Source organism: Marmota monax, unplaced genomic scaffold (genome assembly GCF_021218885.2).
Source record: "Marmota monax isolate L192 unplaced genomic scaffold, Marmota_monax_Labrador192_F-V1.1 WCK01_AAM20220418_F8-fsc00038, whole genome shotgun sequence".
Taxonomy (NCBI): Eukaryota; Metazoa; Chordata; class Mammalia; order Rodentia; family Sciuridae; genus Marmota; species Marmota monax.
The window spans coordinates 4,866,021-4,886,577 of NW_026692498.1; the positions used below are offsets into that span (position 1 = coordinate 4,866,021).

The 20,557-nt window shown below is 42.0% G+C and overlaps 1 protein-coding gene across 18 annotated transcripts in view; it reads right to left on the reverse strand.

Moving 5' to 3' along the window:
- The window catches only part of Ppp6r3 (protein phosphatase 6 regulatory subunit 3), a 125,473-nt gene that overhangs the window by 53,657 nt on the left and 51,259 nt on the right, over positions 1–20,557 (reverse strand). For all 18 annotated transcript variants that reach the window (XM_058579663.1, XM_058579662.1, XM_058579661.1 and 15 more), the window contains exons 6-10: positions 15,704–15,890; positions 11,828–11,965; positions 9,165–9,230; positions 6,956–7,068; positions 3,210–3,323 (exon numbers count right to left, since the gene is read on the reverse strand). In XM_058579663.1, coding sequence (XP_058435646.1) covers positions 3,210–3,323; positions 6,956–7,068; positions 9,165–9,230; positions 11,828–11,965; positions 15,704–15,890 — 618 coding nt within the window. The remainder of the gene's footprint in view (positions 1–3,209; positions 3,324–6,955; positions 7,069–9,164; positions 9,231–11,827; positions 11,966–15,703; positions 15,891–20,557) is intronic.

Consider the following 20,557-nt stretch of genomic DNA (forward strand, 5'->3'; position numbering starts at 1 on the left):
GCTGATTTTCTCCTCAGTTATGTCAAAGTTTATCAAAAAGCTCAGGGCATTCTTCATTTGTGCTACTGTTTTCCATTTCCAGCATGTCTGTAGATCCCCATCTCTTTGCATACTGCCCACTTTACCCACATGCCTTCAATATGTTGATCATATTTATATGAAATTCTCTTTCTGGCAGTTCTAGCATTTTTGAGTTGAGGTACGTTAATACTTTCTCTCAAGACTTTGTTAGGAGTCTTCTCATCTTATAACTTTTGGTTGATAGATGGACATCCAAGTAGGAGAGTGGAAACTGGTGGACACAGCATTTATACAGGAATGGATCCACCTTTTTTCCTAGGAGTCCAGATGAATCAATCTAGTCAGCAGCTAAGCTAGGTTTGGGTTTTATTGTTACTATGATTTCCTTCAGTGCACTAAAGACTTTAATTTTGTCTCAAATTACTTTGCATTTATGATTAGGGCCAATGTGCCAAGTTTTTCCTCAATGTCTGCTGCACCCTTAGCTGAAGATCTTCCCTTTAAGCTTGCTCCTCCCCACACTAGCCTTTCCTATGGTCTCAAACTATTGTTACCTGTTCCTTAATACCTGGAGGCCTGGAGGAGAAGGACAGGGTAGGGGTGATGCTCTACTGTGTTTTTCTGGTTTGGCCTCAGTCTGAGGGTCCCTAGGCTGTGGAGGTAGGGCATCTCTAATGGTCTAGACCATGTGTTCTAGCCTCTATGGTCTAGACCATGGTCTAGAACAAAATGTGTTCTAGCCTCTCCCACAGGATAGAACCCTCCCCCTACCCCCACCCCAGGTCTCTTCCTTCTATTACAAATAGTCTTCATTGTGTCTTCAGAGTTAAAGGGGCTGCTTCCCTTTCCTCAGGGGCTTAGGAGTCTGGGACAAGAACAGAGAAGGATCCTAGTGAAAAACTGCCTTTCTCCCAAGGCTGCTGTTCCACTTCTGAAGGTGGTCCTGTGGTGGCGGCTCTCACTCTCTAGCGTTGGCCCCCCTTCCCCTCCCAGTACTCTCTGAAGGGATTGCAGGTGTATGAGAATCACCTGGGTATCCATACCTCCCAGGGTTTCTTCACTCTGCTGACCCTCAGATACACTCAGATACTCCAGAAATTAAATAATGTATTACTCCAATGTTTATTTAAAAAAATCTCTCTGACCTATAATTTTATCAAGATGAAGAAATTATGCATGAAAACATACCTCAGGTGCCACAGTTAAAGATCTGAACCATAATATGCACTTACCCCTTCTTATTGAGTTTTATTCAAACAACCTGGAATCATTTCATTTTTTTTTCAACATCTGACTTCCTGTTTCAATTATTCTTTTTTTTCAATTGTTTATTCTTAACATTTAAATTTATGATATTAACTTACACACCTCTACTTATTTCTTTTTTCTTTTCTGGTACTTAGGATTGAACCCAGGAGCACTTTAGCACTGAGCTACAGCCCTAGTCCTTTTTGTTTTGCTAAGTTGCCGAGGCTGATCTAGAACTTGTGATCCTCCTTCTTCGCCTCCCGAGTGGCTAGTCATGCACCTCTGCACTTGGCTCTACCTGTTCTTGACCATAACTTTCCAGTACAATTTCCCTATCTTAAAGCTCATTATTCTTATTTTTCTGTTTGGTTCTGGTGAAGTCCTCATTAAGTAACTGTACCCCAGGAATAGCACAAGATGGAACACTGAGTTCCCACGGGGGTGAAAATGCCTCTTCTGCTTTTGTACATCCAGAGTGCCTTGGGCTCACAGCCGTGCCCTTAAATGCCAATATTTATTCAGCTTACAGATGAGAAGCCTGGCAATTGACTGGATTTACAAGTAGCCTATTTTCATTATCCAGACATTTGTAAGACTTCTTTTCGCCTGGGATTCAGAAATTTTATCGGGATAAAGCTAAGATCTGAGTCTTATTTTAAAACTTGATCTTGCTTGGTATTTTGTAAATCGTTCTCATGTGAGGACCAAAGTTCCTTTTGGTCAGAAATTTTCCTCTATTTTTTATTTTATTCTTGTCTTCTGTGCTGTTTAAGTGATACAATTATGCGTCTTTTTTCACTTTCCTATGCAAAACTTTAGGCTTTTTCTTGGATTTATTTCAAGTCACAGTAGTCTGTATAAGCTTCACAGTACAACCTGATATGTTTTTAATCCACTGATGGAGAGAGATGGTGTGATGGCCTTAAAGCATGAGCAGCAAGGCAGTCTTGTACCATTTGATTAATGAAACTTAAGTTCTTGATTATATGACTTAAATTATGCTTTACCGGGGCTAGGGTTGTGGCTCAGTGGTGGCGCGCTTGCCTAGCATGTGTGAGGCACTGGGTTCGATTCTCAGCACCACATACAAATAAATAAAAAATCTAGATGGCTAAAGATTCCACATGCCAAGGGCAGACTCTCCATCTCTTCATGTCCCCTGGTTCACTGGATGTATGCAGTGAGGTAGGGAAAATTCCAATCTGTAAACCATATATTCCCAAACAGTTACATACACATGCCTCTTCAAGTTCTCTTGCTTCAAGAGCAGTTAGAAAACTGTGACAAAAAGTAAGTGCAGTAGCACTGGAGAAAACTGTCAAGAGTAACAAAACACATACCTAAAGAATGGTCCAGGGACAGGAGGCTACACATAGGGAAAACATTCTATACTCCTGATTGTGAAATACTTAGCAGCAGAAATCTTTTCTTAAAACCTTAGCCACCTGTCCATCTGTCTTAACCAGCCTCCGAAACTGCAGCACCCTCACAGGTAAAACCCAGAACAAACAACCCAAAGTTAGGATCTGCAGAAAGAAGCAGGAAATGCAAACAGTCCCTGAATCAACACTTGTAGGAGGGCTGCCCACCATCCAGGAACACCCACTTATAATTTTCATGAACAAGAAACAAGCTACTTAGTGTTTGAGCCACTATCTATGGTTTTGATTTGCCTACTATCGCTTTTATTTCAGTAATATTTCTAAGTACTATAAAACCCAAATAACTAGAGTCTAAATAATGCTAGTAAATCATATTTATCAAACCACATTTTCCAATTGCACCCCCATAATACACAGCAATCCTATAACTATTATCATTCACACAGAAGATTCAGCACCTGACACTCAAGAGCATGCTACTGTGGCTTATCTACCAAGACCTTAACTTAGCTTCTAAAAACAACATGGATCGCTTCATATGATAAAAGGACAGCTTACGTCGGTCGCCGTGTCTCAAGCAAAGTCAGCAGAATCTGGATCGCACTGACTATGGCTGATTCATTTTTCTCCTTATGGAAAATATTTGATAGAAGCTGCTCGATGGTTTCTTGCCTAGGGAAACAAATCAACAGTAATGCACTGCCTACAACATCATGTCATACAATAGCTCAAGAAGGGCTTACTGCACATGGGCATCCCTGTTTCACATAATTTACTTTGATATACTTATTAAGGGAGGCAAGTGTTTGTGATTATAAATACCACTCTCATAGCTACTGATTCCTACCCAATCCCCCCAGCAAAATAATCTGGGCCCTGTGTCACTTTGGTAATCTTGTTGAGACCAACAAGTATTGCAAGGCTGGATGTCACCTCTGGCTCAGATGAAGGTGGTGGTGATAGCTGAAGGAGATAAAAAGACTTAGAACGCCTCACCTCCACATAAGGAGGAACACTTTTCAAAACAGCAAATTAGAAACCATAAATGTTTTCCCACAAAAGTATGAATGCAGAATTAGGAAAGCTCTAAAATGGGTAAAAGAGAACACCAATCACTGCCTTTTACTCTATAGTTAAAATTTGGTAACCTATTGCCCCAAAAGCATTCTCTGCAGGCTCTTCCCATTCCACTTCTCTCTCACATATGCAAGATCACAAGCAATGGAAGACATAAAGGTAATTGGTACTTCCAATTTATAATGGATACCCTCCAAGAAAACTTAATATATTTCAGTAATTTTCCAAATCAATGTGAATTAAGAAAAAGATCTCCCTTATAAATGTGACACATAGCTAGATTGTCCCTGGCTACTCATCTAGAAAGTTGCCAGCCATCCCAAGGTATAGCTGTACTCACTGCACTGCACATCAGTTTCACTAACCATCTCTTTCCAGACTCAGGCAGCAAGTAAGAAAGAATCCTATTAGGGAGAAGCAAATAAAACTGGTATCTAATGTTAACTTCAGACGGTCCCCTTGCAGGAAGTCAATTTCAGACCCACACTCCCAGAGCAGCACTAAAATGGATTGGAAGACCAATAACCAAGAGTACTGTAAATGTCACACAAGACACTGAAGTCTATAGAATCTATGCAGGTCAGGAACTGTGCACTGGAAAACAGATTGCCTTGTACAGTATATATGTACATTCTTCAAATGGTGGCTCACTCCAGGTGGAGGGTACTGGAGCACACACCTGTACCTGTCCACATTCTCCTCATCCAACAGCAAGAGCACTCTTTCTATTAGACAGCAATGTCACACTTCCACACCTGCTAAAACCTAAAGTTAAAGGCTAAAAGGCCTGAGCATTTCACGGCTACATCAAATTGGAAGTCTGCCTTATTCATGAAAGAATTGGTGATGGAAAAAAACAACACAGCAAAACCTTGATCATCAATAGTCAACGATACAGTGGATATGCCATTTTTGGAGTCTTACCTAAACACAAATATCCTCAAATACAGAGAAAATCATAAACCTAAAGGACTAAGCTTATCAAACAAGGTAAAAGGAAATGCCTTCACATTCTTTGGACAAAAAGGCATTTATTTACACGAGAGAATATATTCACTTTTCTGCTTTAAAAGACAGGAGTTACTGGATAAACACCAATAATTTATGCATGAAGCCACCTAGGTTCTTTACCCTATCTATGGGGTAATGGCTCCTCCTAGCTTCTGTTTTTACATAGGTGGCCACAGAAAAGACCCACTTAAAAAAAAAAAAAAATTGGTTCAAATGGGATAAAGACACATATAGTCCAATCCAAAAATAACTGTTCACTCACATAAAGAATATTTGAACTCCAAAATTTTCCAGAGCTACTAAATGGAATGCACTCATTTAAGCCCAGACTGCCTCCCAGGCTGAATATTTATTACTAAACACTTTAGCCCACTTAACCACATTCTTTACCATTCTCTTTATCCTCAGCTCATTTCAAACTCAACCCTGAGTATAAACTTATATTCATCCACATGATAGTACCCCATCTGTGGGCTCCTGGCCACTGTAATACAGAATTAGGCAATTCATTTGTGTATTATGAACTACCAGAAGATTGGTTTAAAAATCATCTACACTGTTATGAAATAATTACATTTAAATAGATACTTTACATTATTATATAATGTACCAAATATATACAGATGCCATGATGATTAACAAGGGTTTCTTAAACTCACAGAAGTCTTCTGTCACTGTGTTTTTCATAATCAATGGACAATAAAAGAACCATCACAATGTGGGAACATACCAGGAGATGGAAGGTTTGATTCCCATTCCCTATGAGACTGTGGGAAGCACAATGAGAGATGGTCTCTCCACTGTCAAGTGCAGTGGACATTTTATTTGGTGACATCACAGGGCCACTGACTCATCAGGTCCTTGTATTTGAGAAAATTTACTTTAATATTGCATGATACAAATAACGAGCATATACTTATCTTCATTCAAGAACTTACCATTGACTGAGTTTTAATTACAAAAGCAAGCAGAAACATGAACCCCAATGGCTCTCTGGCTCATACATTTGGCTCAAATAAAGCTGTGTAGATGGAGGGCTGTGGTGGCCTGAGGAACTCAGATCACTATTAAGCTGTCCAATGTTTGGGTTGACTCTGCACAGGCCACTCACTACATGTGGCCATCAACTGACACTCAAAATGGAACTCATCTGATTTGACATGTGCTAAGTGTAAAATACATGCTGGATTTCAAGACTTTTATATAAAAGCATTGAAATTGTATGTGGCTTTTATGTTTACTGGACAGCAACGTAATATACAATATGAAATTGCTAATATTCAATATTTTTAACCAACCTAAATGGGACTTTTAGAAGGTTCAATCTAAAGAATAATATTAAAGATTTGAACGTAGAAGGTGTTGTATGTTTAAAAGGAGTATGTATGGCCAAGCACAATAGTGGACATATGTAATCCTGGCTACTTGGGAGGATGAGGCAGGAAAATCCCAAGTTTGAAGCCAGCCAGGGCAACTTACTGAGACCCAGCCTCAAAATAAATTAAGTAATTAAATAAATAAATATGTAAAAAGAAGGTCTAGAGATATAGTCCGGTGGCAAAGCACCTGTGGGTTCACAACAAAACAATAATACTTATTCCAGTTCAGGTCGTCCCCTGTTAATATTTCCCCACTTTGGATGAATAACTGGAATAAGTATTGTTAACATTAACACTCTATAATATAACTATTAGCTGTTTGGATGCAGGTCAAATGTCTGCACATGTTGACAGTAAACATTCTACCAAAAAAAAAAAATATATATGTAATAATATCACCCCAATCTGGAAAGAGTTCAGGTCGCCCCTAGTCAGCCCAAGGACAGTAAACCCTAGGAAGATCTTCTTGAGAAACTGCCAATTAAAAAGGGTCAAATTCATATGTACCCAAGACTATTCTTCATCAAAAGCTCCTGGAGGTGTTGACTACAGCTTTGATGTGACTATCATATCTTAGGATAGCTCTGTAGACTTCTATGTTACACATGTGACAAGTTCGAAGTCGACACATAAAGGTCACTCGTTCACCTTCATCCCCTGTGGGTTTCTACTGTGTGCCACAAAGGCTGTATGAGAAGCAGGCTTCCTGCCTCTTACCACCACAGGTGTTTTCAGGACACAATTCCAACAGGAGGAACACTTCACTTACCAGTCACTCTTGAGGTAACACATCAAATAGCACCAATAAGAAAAATGAGAACAAAGTTTTAAACATACTTTTCTAGAGTGGCAAGCAAGGGGTCTGGTTCCGTACTGTTCTGAACTTGTAACATCTGGTCTCTGCTCAGGCGAACGATTTCACAAAGTGACTGTGAAGCATTTGAATGCCGCTAAAGAAAGAAAGTACAATTTTAGTTATGAACCTGTTGGAAGTTAACCTTATAGAAAAGGGGGGGGGGATTTCTTAAGAAATAACACAAATTAACACTATCCATAAGCTTCCATGAGCAAGAAGTCAATCTGGAAAGGAGCTCAATGTAAGCACTTGCTGTTCAGGCTGAGGGGTTTTCCTTTACAGTGCTGGACACTGCTGTCTTGCTAGGTACAGCACACGTGATTCAAGTTTTGACCAGGAGAAGCTCCATAATTAAACACTTGGAAAGAACATCTTCCCCAAACACACTTTCATCAGCATCAACACATGGACATGCTAGCTTTAAAAAAAACAAAAACAAACTCCTCAAACAACAGGAAATACAACTTTGAGTAAGACACCAATGGTAAGAGCACTAAACCGTATCTCACAGTGCAGAGTGGGCTTGCCTGCCTTCCAGGGAAGTTCTAAAATCTCAGGATCCACATGCGTTACACTCTGGCATGTGAAACAGTGAGCACTGTTCCACTTTAGCAAAGGGGGTAATGCACCAGGATCGACAAACCTTCCCACTGGAATCAGGAGCCTAACACTCCTTGATAAACAGTAACTGGTCAGTGCAGCTTCAATTTGCAATCTATCACTTAACACAAAACATGAATATCAGTAAGTCTGTCCAAAGGCAAAACCAACTTTCTTCAGAGTAAGGCAGGGAGGTGCTGAAGTCGGCATTGCTTTGTCTTTCTCAAAGACTTGCTGCAGAACTGGTATTTTCCTTTATCAATTTCTCCTGTACCCCGCCAACATGTCTTATATCCTGTTAAGCAATCAGGTTGTGCCATAGACCTTGTTTGTAGAAATTATTCCTAGAGTGGAACAGGCCCTGCTCTTTACTGCTCACCATACTCTGCAGTGGCCACACTTCCAATGTGTGAGAACAGTGTTCCTGCAACAACAGGCCCACAGCAGGAGAGCTCAAGGGGTACTCCCTTAGCACACAGCACAGGTCTATGCAGGGATGCGGTTAGAATGCCAACTCTGGCAACAGCAACAGATGTTACAAAAGAGCATGTACTGAACATCCCAAGAGGAAATGAGGAGGAGGTGACACTCCTTTTCAAAGCTTGGTTAGGATAAACTCCAGGTACCAAAAGGTTTTAAATGGACCAGAGTAGAAGCAGTTAGATCCATTTAAATTCCACAGAAAATTCACCTCTGGGAAGTGAATACCCTCTGGCTATGCACTTCTTCCTTTGCCCCGCTCCAATCTGCAACCTAGAGGCTTCTCGACACAGCCTGCATCACCCTATGGGGAAATGATGATGGGACAGAAGGAACTATGTAGGTGGAAGGGTCAACCACGGGCAGTCTTACATGGCTTGGCCTGATAAGTGAGGTGACAACTTTACAGACCTCAGAGAGACACACACCAACTGTGTCATGATAGGTGACTCTTCAGAAGAGGGCTCGATCTGTAAGCTCCAATGCCAAGACAATCTTTAGCATCCAGGGCAAAGGCCAAATCCATTGGAACATTAAGTCCAGGATCAGGAAGAAAACAACAAAGTTACCAAAGGGTATGATGGTGACCAAGATACTGCTAAGTGCAAAACTTTAGCCAGACTGGATGAAATGAATATATTGTTTGCGTTAAAAACAGGTATACAAGAAAAGGAAGTGTGGACAGAAGAGGTTTGTAACCAAGGGAGCAGGTTCAGCATGAACCTGCTGAATCATATTTCTGGAAATTTTCTGGCTTCAAGCAAAATGTAAAATTATTTATAAAACGGTCAACTCAAGAATGACAGATTATCCCAGCAGGTCTGGGGGCTGAGGCAGGAGGATGGCAAGTTCAAAGCCAGCCTCAGTAAAAGCAAGGTGCTAAGCAACTGAGTGAGACCCTGTCTCTAAATAAAATACAAAATAGGGCTCAGTGGTTAGTGCTCCTGAGTTCAATTCCTGGTATTAAAAAAAAAAAAAAAAAGGGAATGCCTGTTCTGCTCCCTTCTCTGTTATCTTCTTGGCTATACAAACAAGTATGTTCTGTGCTCAAATAAATATTGCCTGTATTTTTTAAAAAAATCAAATTTATAGGCACATAAGAGAACTTACATCTTCTTCTTGCGATGGGTGAACTATTTCCACAAGCCTCTGGATGATTTTCTCCTCATTTAACCACTGCAAAACACATTGTAGAAGCAATCATAGCAATGAGGGACTCCTGTTTAAGCCCCAAGGAAGATTAACACACTTGGAAATATCCATCACATTTTAAGTAGAATGTTACGGGTTTCTCTGGACTTTGAACACTACAGAAAATTAAAAGTCCCCCAAGGAAAATGCCAGTGAATATATTATTTTAACAGTAACCAAGAACACGAGCAATACCCCAAATTACAGTACCTACATAATTTACACATAATCTACAGTACCCACATAATCTCCAGCCATAGGTAGCACCTAGACACTCAATTCAAAGGGTCTTACTTTGGCAGGGGTTGGGTTGAGGGGGTTAAGAAAGTTGGAATGTGCATACTTTGTTTAAGAGAGATGTGTTCTTAGCTTCAGAAAAATTGATAAGAGCCATACTTAATATCAAGCTTCTAGGTCAAGAAAAAACAGAATGAACAAAATGGGCCCTTTAGATTCCAAAACCAAACCCACTTCAAGAAATACAGGGGCTAGGCAGTGAAGCCACCATGGAATCAGAGTTCATCTGCCCTATCATGTTGGCAAAGAGTCACCAGCACAATCCTAACAATCTCTTCTTAGTCGCTACATGAAATGCAATGAATAAAACTATGAAGAGTGTTAGAATAAGAAAAAAAACAAAGAGACCTCATGTATAATGGCAAAAAAAAAAAAAAAAAGAAAAGAAACAAACAAAAAACCCAGCTGGCTTAGTATTAGTTCCATAAGGAACTGAAACAGCATATATAAAGGCAGCTCACCATCTAGAAACTCCACTAAAGAAATCCCACTGATTAAAGGGAAATAGACTGGGTGGGAGGCACGGAGCAAGAAACCAAATACAATTTGCCCAGAGAAGAAACTCTGATAGCATCTCTGGTTCCTCAGGAAGGATATATCAAAATAAAATGTAAACAAAAGCTATTAGGCAGGCAGCACAAAGGGAAAGGCCCAACTTTGTACTTCAGGGGCTGGGGTTGTGGCTCAGTGGTAGAGTGCTTGCCTAGCACACGTGAGGTACTGGGTTCAAACCTCAGCACTGCATAAAAATGAAATAAAGATATTATGTCCACCAAAAGGAGTGCATAAAAAAAAAAAACTATTTAAAATGTGCACACGAGTCACCTAGAAATCTTGCTCAAATGCAGATTCTGATTTGGCTGACAGGGGAAGACCCAAGATTATGGATTTCTACAAGCCTCACAGGTGATGTCCTAAAACAGAGGACACCAAATATCTGTGTGGGAGGGGCACTTCTGACTACCTTGGAGAAGCTAGGAGCCCTGATGGAGAACTCATCAGACCTGGAGCCTACCCCCATATAACTACCCATAAGCACCTACATTCCAAGCCCACTTTTAGACTAATCCCCACCCCCACACACACACACTCAGGATCCAAAATCAAAGTAAGACATTCATAAGTTTCTAATTAACCTTCCCCCAACCTGTGCCTTTATTAGCCACTTGACCCCCCTCCCCACCTCGAGAAGAGCCCATTTATTCTTTTGGAAATGGAATCTAAAATTCAACCCAGAGTGGCCAAAGGAATAAATCCAATTTCCCTATAATGATCTAACATGAAGAAGACAAGACCCTCCTCCCCCTTCCTCTATAGTCTTTCCCAAAATTCTGAACCTCTTTTTGAGAAAAGAAGCCTAAATTAGGTTTCCCAATTTAAGGCCCCTGCCCGCAGGCAAAACCCGAGACCCCCACTAAGTGCACTCAGCTGGTTTCCCCACAGTGACTGCAAGGGAGTGGGTCACCTCAATAGATCTAGCCCTGATCCCATCACTACAAACGCATGCCCACCCACCTCAGCAGAGATTGCTCCACACTGGACAATGCCTGACAGACCTTCCTCTCACAGATCCTCCTGTGTGTTTAAAACAGCATTTTCAATAAATCTCATTTCTAGTGAAATGAGTGAGTTTTAAGGTCCCAGGGTAAGTATTAAGAGATGAAATGGATTAGGAAACGGTTCCAGGAGGCAGAAAAAGAGGAGGGGGATAAAGGAATAAAGAACAATCAGATGAGATGGGACAGAGGAGCATCCAGGAGAAGCCTGTTTTCAGTATGAGTGACTCCATCCCACCTAAGACATTCACCTGTTCAGGAGACACACATCTTAAAGTCACCATCTGTCTACATTTTAACATATGTCCATGTGATCTCTCACTTCCTTAGGCCACGCTCGTAAGTACACCTCTTTGTTCCAACTTTCAGAAGCAGGCCTGTCTATCCTCTCAGGAAAGCCAAAGAGCACACACTGCTGACACTTCTACTCCTACCACCAGACCCCGCTTTGTCAGTCTCAATTCATTCTACCTCGTCACCCTCACAAAATACAGATCTGCAAAGGGGAAAAAACTGCTCACGCACCATGTCCCACAGACAAGGAAAGGGCATCTCTTAAATTCTAGCCCTGCAAAATGTCAACCTCTTTCTTTCTTGGAAAAATTCCTTCCCTGTCCCCAAGTGCCCCAGACAACCTTCTGTGACCAATCCCCTGGGACGCCCAGCATTCACAGCCCGGGCCCACACCATCACCCAACCAGGTCAGCAGCAGCTCAGAACTCTACTCACATTCAGCACATCTTGCCTGGGCTGTGGAGGCTCAATACATGTCAGGAGCCGGAGCAACAAATCCATGATGGCAGAAGTTCCTATATGCTTTATAATAAGGTCTACAAAATCCCGTTTCTTCTTTAGGAAATCCACAATCTAGAGGGAGAACACGTAAAATATGGAACGACATGTAATGTGGGAATTACAATCCTGAGAATGTTTTAAGTACTGATCAACACTCCCTCTAAACTTCTACCACTACTTTAGGCTAAGGAAAGTAAATGCTGGGTCAGAAATTAGGTGTCAAACTGGAAACCTTGGCTAATGTTCCAAACTCTTAGGAGAAAGCTCCTTAACCAGTACTCATCCCTTAGTGCAAATACAATATAACAGAATCTTATTTCTATTTATTTTCGTTGTTAATTCTCAAAGAATAGGGATAAAAAACTTAACAGTTCTTAACAATTTTTTTTTAAAAAGTACTAAAAAAAACCAGTCCTATAAAGAGAGAGAGAGAAAAAAAATAACCATTGTATAGTTTATGGATATAAATCAATTTTATTAGACTTAACACTAAACTACAGAATATTCAAAATCCTAATTATACTCCAGTAAATAAAACAATTCAAAATATAAGGATTTCTATTTCAAAGTAACTAACTCCCCTGCTATAAGACTGGATTTCACTTCAGCAATTCACCTGATTAACAAGAAGGGTGCTGATAGGAGGCTGAGGGTAGCTATGCCGAGGCAAGTTGAAACAGTAATGGAAATGAGGGCTCTGTCCTGCCCTGTAGAGCTCTCTGTGCCCTCTGATTCCTGTCTGTGTGCTTCCACCACCTTCCAAAACCCTACCATGTATCCCAGGAGCAGCGTGGCCCAGTGTGGCAGCTACTGCCAGAGAATCTCACTAAGCTCGGTGGCTGGAGATTGAATAAGATTCACAGATAAGAAAACCAACATTCAAGCAGGTTAAGTATCTTCTAGAGCAAAAAGGTGGCTGTCCTGCAATTCAATCTCAGCCTGTAAAAGCCACAGGCTTTCCAGAATCCTGCATGAGGAGTATAGTAATCAGAGATGACAACAACAACAGCTTTACACAATTAAGCACAAATACAGGATTCATTATCACATTCTGCTTCCCAAACAATATTGTGACATAAACCTTCAAGAAGTGACTTATTTACACCACTTGAGTCTCAGTAGTTATTTGAAAGAACAGTGAAGGAGAAAGAAAGAAAAAGTCATGTGACCCAAACCTTCCATGATTCAATGGCAAAAGCACTGAACCTGAAGCCTAAAGGCATGCCAACCACCACTATGGGCAGCACAGGACAAAGATGTACCACAGATGGTGCCAGGAGGTGTTATACCATGCAACACTGAAGTCCTACAGCTGGGCCCTGCTCTATAAGCTGGACAATGTCTTCAGTGACCATGCCACTGAATGTTTGTCATTACCTATGCTGCAAGACCTAATATTGTCATGCCTTTATCTACACTTGTAATTCTCAAAAGGACAGAGGATCCCCATTTGACCTTTCTGTGAAGCTAAAAGACCAAGAGCTGTCAAATCCTCTCATTATCATTCAAGGGGTTCTGCACAGAACTACAATGAGCAACAGGGTGACAGGGTTCTCTCCCCACCGGCACATGCCATCACTGCCACACAAAGGACATGTCTAACTTTGAAGGCCAATACAAACACTCAAAGCTCCAAAACATCTTGTGGGTTGTCACCCTACAATTTATGCACACTGAAAATCATGGGTCATGATTTGGGTCCCAATGGTACAGAAATGAGGAGAAGTGAAGCAATAGAGTGACAAGATAGTTCGCATTCTTCTAAAACAGCCAGCATTACTTTTATGTCTCAACAGAAGGCAAAAATGGAAGACAATCAGTATGAGCAAACCTCAGTTTGGAATTATTATCTAGGGCAAAAGAATAATATTTCCAATATACTTAGGAAGGTTATCCTATGGAGAACTGACACCATCTTTCTAAAATAAAACATGTGTCCATTTTGCCTTGGCATAGGACAGAACATGCTGGGCCCAAAATAGTTCCAATCCCTCCATGTGTGCTGATAGCAAGGACAAGTCACCAGAGCCTGTTTTCTACCATGAAGGTCACCAGGCTTGACTACTTTCGCCCCACGTCATCACACCCCTACTCTTCTGCAACTCTGACACAAATATCATAGTCTGTAATTGAGCATCTGAGGCTCTGATTGTTCTTGTGCATCTATTCCCATAAATGAACTGGTAAACAAATCCTTTTTCACACCAAGGTCCACTAGAGAAATAGTACTCAAATTTTAGCATGCATCAGAGCTGAGTTGGAAGGCCAGCTAAAAACCCAAACTGATACTAGGTGTGGTGGTGCACATCTGAAATCCCACTTGACTTGGGAGGCTGAGGCAGGAGGACTCCAAGTTCAAGGCCAGCTGGGCAACTTAGCGAGACCCTGTCTCAAAATAAAAAATAAAAAGGGCTGGGAATGTGGCTCAGTGGTAGAGCACTCCTGGGTTCACTCCCCCAGTACTGCAAAAACAAAACAAATAAACAAAAAGACCCAAACATCTGGGTTGCTGACCATCTCCCCACCACCACCCAGAGTTTCTGATTCAGAAACTCCAGAACTTGCATTGCTGACAAATTCCCAGGTGACACTGAGGATTCAGGGATGACACTTGCAGAACCACTGCATACATGAGATACATGGAATCAAAGTCCTAAATACATATGAATTAAGGAGGGAGGGGGAGGGGGGAGAGGGGAGAGAGGGAGAGAGAGAGAAGAACGAGGAGAGGATTCCTTTTATAATATCGATGATAGAGCTCTTTTCTATACTTTCATGATTTTACAGAAACGCTTTGGCCTTATTTCTGCACTGGAACTGACTCAAACCTCCTAAAATCTGTACAGTGACAGATTCTGATTGGTGATATATTCGAAGATTTCTTTTTCTTTCAGTTAGTGGATATAACTGAGCCAGTGAATCTTGTTGACAGTTGATTTTTTAAAAAATGTTTTTACTATAAAAAACAATGACTATTATTTCAATAAAATTTTAAGCAAGTTCATAAAAATGTAGTTCCTGCTTTATAGGCATATTATGGGGTCTAATTAGGAAATGCTTTAGAAATTCTTAGATGAAATATCTGGGGAAAAAAATAAGGTCTACAAAATGTATTACTTTGGAAAGTATTACTTCAATGATTGTTAATAAAAGTAAATTTGATTTTTTTTTCTGGTATTTGCCTACATATTTTCCCTATAAGAAAAATAAAGCCTTTATTAAATGAAAAAAAAAGGAGGAGGAGGAGGGGAGGTCACAGCACTACTAGACAAAAGCTGCAGAGCTGCATGTCCATCTGCATTCAGATGTCTCAAGCTGAATGTTTAAGATTCTTAGAATCAAAGTGAATCACTATTTAGTACAAAGCCAATCACATTTGTGGGAAAGCTTTTAAAATTTCATTTGTGATAAAATTGTGAGGGGTTGGGGTGGGGGACAAACCAAACAAAGCAACCAGCGCTACTAGGACTTCATTCACATATTCCACTGCTTGATTACAAGCCACAGGGCTATATACACAAATGGGTACCAGTATTCTCAGGCTTCCAAGTACTTGTCAAAAGAGAAAATCATTGTGTGCTAACAAATTAAGAGAGATCTGAGGTACTTAGAATATATCACATGAGAAACATTCATTAATATATAAATCAGTGTTAAGTCAGTGAGTACTCAGAATGCTTAAGGCTTAAAAATATTCTCATGTAGAACCTGGACTTAAGGCAAACTCAGGACACTACAGCAATAACACTACTGGGGAGCATCTAGAGAATGAGTGGCCCTAATACTTACCTTTTAAAAAACAGTATTTACCTGTTCTGGTTTTCTGCTGATAAGGATACTTAGCACCTTGCTGAAGAAACTAGCGAGTAGTGGGTTCAGAGGGGAATCATTCAGGAGGAAGCTGTACAATTTCATTAGCAAGGATTCATCCTCCCCCAATCGATCATTCATCTGGGAGACATCAGAAGTGAGCAACTCACAAGATATATTTGGATACCTAGAAGAATAGGACATCATATCATGTTAACAGTTTACTTACATTAAATAAAACACAAAGCAGGAAGGCTTCCCAACAGTTTGCAAAGACAACAAAATCATCTACTGGGAATTAGAAAATCATTTTGATAAGTTCTATCCAAACTCTAGATTATAATAAATTTTCTACTTTGTCTAAAATTTGTTTTTAAAACAAGTTTTAATAAGAACACATTTTGCCCTATAAAACTAGAGCATCGTTAGGACTCAAGAACCAAGGGAAATCACACTGCAGGGGTGGATCTTCTCAATTATCACTGAGGGCAGAGGCTAGAGATACAGCTTTCAGCAGCTTGCTCTGGCACAGAAGCAGCACAGTCCACAAGGGGCTGTGAGGGCCACTGGATTCTGGGAAACTGTGAACACAGCACCTAGTAAAATGACAAGGCACACTGCAGGTACCTGGACTGGCCATCTCCATTTTTAGATGGGGTGCAAATGGTATTACAAAGTTGTTGTTAGGCTGCCAAGTGCTAAGCTTGTATTACATCTCAAGAGAATACATTGAGCAGGACAATAGGAAACCTCTGTTACAAGGTGAGACGCATGCAGATGCCATGCTCTCCACCCGGGCCTTGCTCCATCTTTAGGAATTAGTACAGACACCAAACCAGCTCACTGTCACTTCTTGCTATTCTCTTACTCAGCAGGACACAGGCCGCCCACCCGCCCCCCCCAAGCACCAGGACGTCTGCTCTGCAACAACTTCTGGCTCTTCCAGAGACCCCAAAGTTTTAGAAATGCCTGCAGCACCTCCATGCCTCTCACCACCAGACCACTCACTCTGAAAAACAGACAAGAGAGCCATGGTTTCCACTCACTCCTTCCACCACCACTATTTCTCCTTTGCTGTCAAAAGTCACAGTGGAAACTCTTCCAAACAGTGCTCTATCTGATCTCTACTCCAATGTTCCTCCTTATCAGGAGCCAAGAGCCATAGCCTCAACTACTCACCAGGAGTGGCAAGCTCAAACAATGACCAGGACAGGGAGGTGACAAACCAGCCAAAAGTGGCTGCATGATGAGAGCAAGTAAGGACCATTCGCCAGAAAGTGTGTGACACACCTGAGGCATCCAAGGCAAGCTGACAGTTGCCTGATGTGAGGTGCCTGACTCAGAAGCAACCAGCAGCACACCACCAGCCACAGAACCCCCGAGGGTCTCCAGTCAGGCCAGACGACTAAACAGGATGAGAACGTCCACAAATGAACTCTTGGAGGAGGACGAAAACATCCCTGGCAGATGTGTGGGCATGAGGATCACATTTCCAAATAACAAACTTCTGTAGGGAATGGTTCGATTAAAGTCTCCCTCACTTTATGGCACAGGCACCAAAGGGGCCATTTCATAAACTCCTTCCAAAGTAGGATAATTCAGTGGTTAAGAGTTATAGCTTTTGAGTCACACCATCTAGTTCAAATTCTATCTCCACACTCACAAGCTTATACCTTAAGCAAGTTAACCTCTCTGTGCCTCAGTTTCTATGTTCATCATAGTATGGCAATGATCCTTATCCTGTGGAGGAGCATAATATATTCAAACAGACCAGAGCCTGGCATAAAGTAATTTAAATGTTTAATGAATAACTGCAGAAATGCTCCTGTGAGGGGCTGTGAGGGATATACTGTCTCAGCTGTCCCAAAGTGAAACTTACTGGCAAATAAAAGATTAATAAAAGGTAGCAGACTCAAGCTGACAGCAAATCCTACACCTGGATGTCCTCAGATTCTGAGCAGAAGCTCCACAGCCGGGCAAGGCACCTTGGAGCTATTCATGTTCCATAGGTGACAGGAAGGTGTGAGCTACTCAAGAAGAGTGTATTGTGGAGTGGGCATTACATGGAAGCCCATGTTCTGGTTCCAGATAGGCTGGGGCTACTGTCTTTCCCTCCCTCCGTAACATTCAATAAATCTCTAAGGTACCCAAAGGAGCCCTCCACTGAACCCTGGGCAAGTGCCCCCAACCTCTCTTCCTTGTAATGAAAACAGAGAAGCAGCTAGAGGGCCAGCCCTACCCACCTGACGTACATCTGCACCCCTCCTCCCCCTTGCATGGGGGCGGTCCCTGCTCCTGGAGTCACCCTCCACTTGTCCTCCCACCTGCTCCATAATCCTTCCTTCTCTTCAGGACACCCACACACCATCATCTCCATTCATCATCTCCATGTCACCTATGGAACAAAGCTACCCTGCACCTCTCCTGGCTCTGTCTGCCTCAGCCACCACTTGTTCTCCCCACCCCCACCAGAGAAGCCTGTCTGGAGGATGGGTCTCTGCTCCCCCTCAGTCACATCAAAGGGCATGCACCAAGGCCCATATTTCCACACTGTTAACTCCAGTGAGTCTTGGGAGCAACAGCACCTAGCCACTGTCCCTCCCTCCTCTCTGAAGTCCACTGTCTGTGGCTTTCAGGGTGGGAGCCCCTCCTGGTTTTCTTCTTGCATCTGGTGACTCCTCAGTCCCTGTGTGGAACTCTGGTCCAGCCACTGGCCTTCATCTCCATTCTCTGAGCCTTCCCTCTGCCTCAGTTCTGCAGGTGATCTCTTCAACTACCTGGTGCTACCCCTTGTCTCCACCTGATACTGACCAGGCATTTCAAACCTGACAGGGTCAAAGCCATATGCCTAACCTTTCTCTGGCATCTAGCCTCAATATTCTTGGCCCTTCCCCTGCCACCCTATACTGGGAAGAGGCCCTTTCAGTTCTAACTTCATTCCATCAGGAATCTGAACATCCTCCCCAGTTGAGCCACTAAGATCTTTTTCTGTTAATCGCTGTAGCCTCTTAACAGGCTGCCCCCAACTCCTGTTCTCCATGGTCTAGGGTCCTAGAACAGGCAGAGGGACCCTGGAAAGCAAAGTCTGGCAATACTACTTCCTGAGGCTAGGGTTATAGCTCAGCAGTAGAGCACTTGCCTTGAATTTTTAAGGTACTGGGTTCAAACCTCAGCACCACATAAAAAATAAATAAAATAATGCATCCATCTTTAAACAAAACAAAACAAAACAAACAAAAAAACCCTCTGATCCTTCCTGTCTCATCCTGGATAAAGTAAAGGTCTGACTGAGCCCAGTAGCTCCATGAGGCCTATTTCTGGGACCACTATGAACACATCCCTATCCCTCTCTCTCCTCTTGTTCTCCTCCATTAGTGAGATTGCCCCTTCTCTGGCTGCCATGTGGTTCTTGGGGTAAACTAAGGGTTTCTGCACTTGCTATTCCCTCTGCTTGGATGTTCCTTGCCAAGTTCCCACATGGCAACCCCTCATTTCCGAATGGCTCTGACCAACTGGCACCTGCCTAATGAGGAATTTCCGGAACTCCCTCCTCCCACACTGCACCTTTGGCAGGCCTATCTTATCCTGTTTATTTTTCTCCAAGGACTTATCCAGCAAAAACTGTGCTAGTGTGGGTCATTCCAATACAATATTCACTCCATCATCCCAACACTATAAAATCCTAAACTTTCTTAGATGACTGTAATCAATTTTAATCCTAAAAATGTTTACCATCCCACCTGAAAAACCGCTCTATGCTAATCTAGGTGTCTGAGTCATCTGAGGCACATACATGCTGCTGGTGGCTCTGCCTAGGCCAATGCACAGCAGTGTACTGTTCTGCCCAACTCATCATGTCCCTTCCAAATGGGACTACCCAGAACATCCAGGGTCCATGTGTTCAGCGAGGCACATCTGATCTCCTAGCCTCAAAGACACGTGAAAAAATAGAACTATCAAGGTTCAGGGTCCCATCATGTGTCATAACTGGCAGGGGAAAGGGAGTACTGTTTCCTTTTGCTAAACTAAGAACTTTACATACCATATGCCTACTCTTTTTGCAGCTAAAGAACTATTAGCTCCATTCAGCTCGTGAGGAAACAGACCGAGACCCGAGATAGGAAAGCCACTTGCCAGAGTTCTCAAAGCTTGTACCAAGGGAGGGTTATATTCCTTCCAGGTGGCCCAATCACAGGCCTGTGCTCTAGGATCCACAGCATCCCAGCAAGGATAAGCCGCAAGGCAGGCAGTGCTCACCCATGTGCTACTTCACCGTGGAAGGAATTCCAAAGAAGCAAAGTGTCTATCTTTTGAGGGATGACAGTGTGTTAGTATGTCTAGTATTAGATTTCTTTCTTCTTTATTAAGGCAGTGATTTCTGATTAGAGGCCTTCAGTACATGCTACGTATGAATCTTAATGGCTGGCAGAGAACATGACATCCCTGAAATACAAGCCATGGGCAATTTGAAGGCATTTACAGGTACTATTTTCCTGACGCCATAATCTTCCCAAGAAGAAAATAACAGATGCTTGAAAAGCAGGGCAGAGTGGGGGCCATGACTCTTCCTGTTCCATTAAGTTTACTTAATGTATGTCAATGTTTTGTTCCTGAAAGTTCTCTGTTTTCTGGAGGCAGGGAGCAAATGCTTCATTAACATTGGATATGGAGAAATAACCAAAACCCCAATACTAACATGCCTATGGGGTACTCACAAAGGGTTTCCAGGGATATATATAAAAGTGTTATAAGCAATGGTGATAAAGGATCCTTGCTCTAATGTGTTCTTTTTTCTGTTTGTAAGCAGATTAGACCAGTAATGAGTAGATAAATCCACTAGAGTTATCTGTAGTG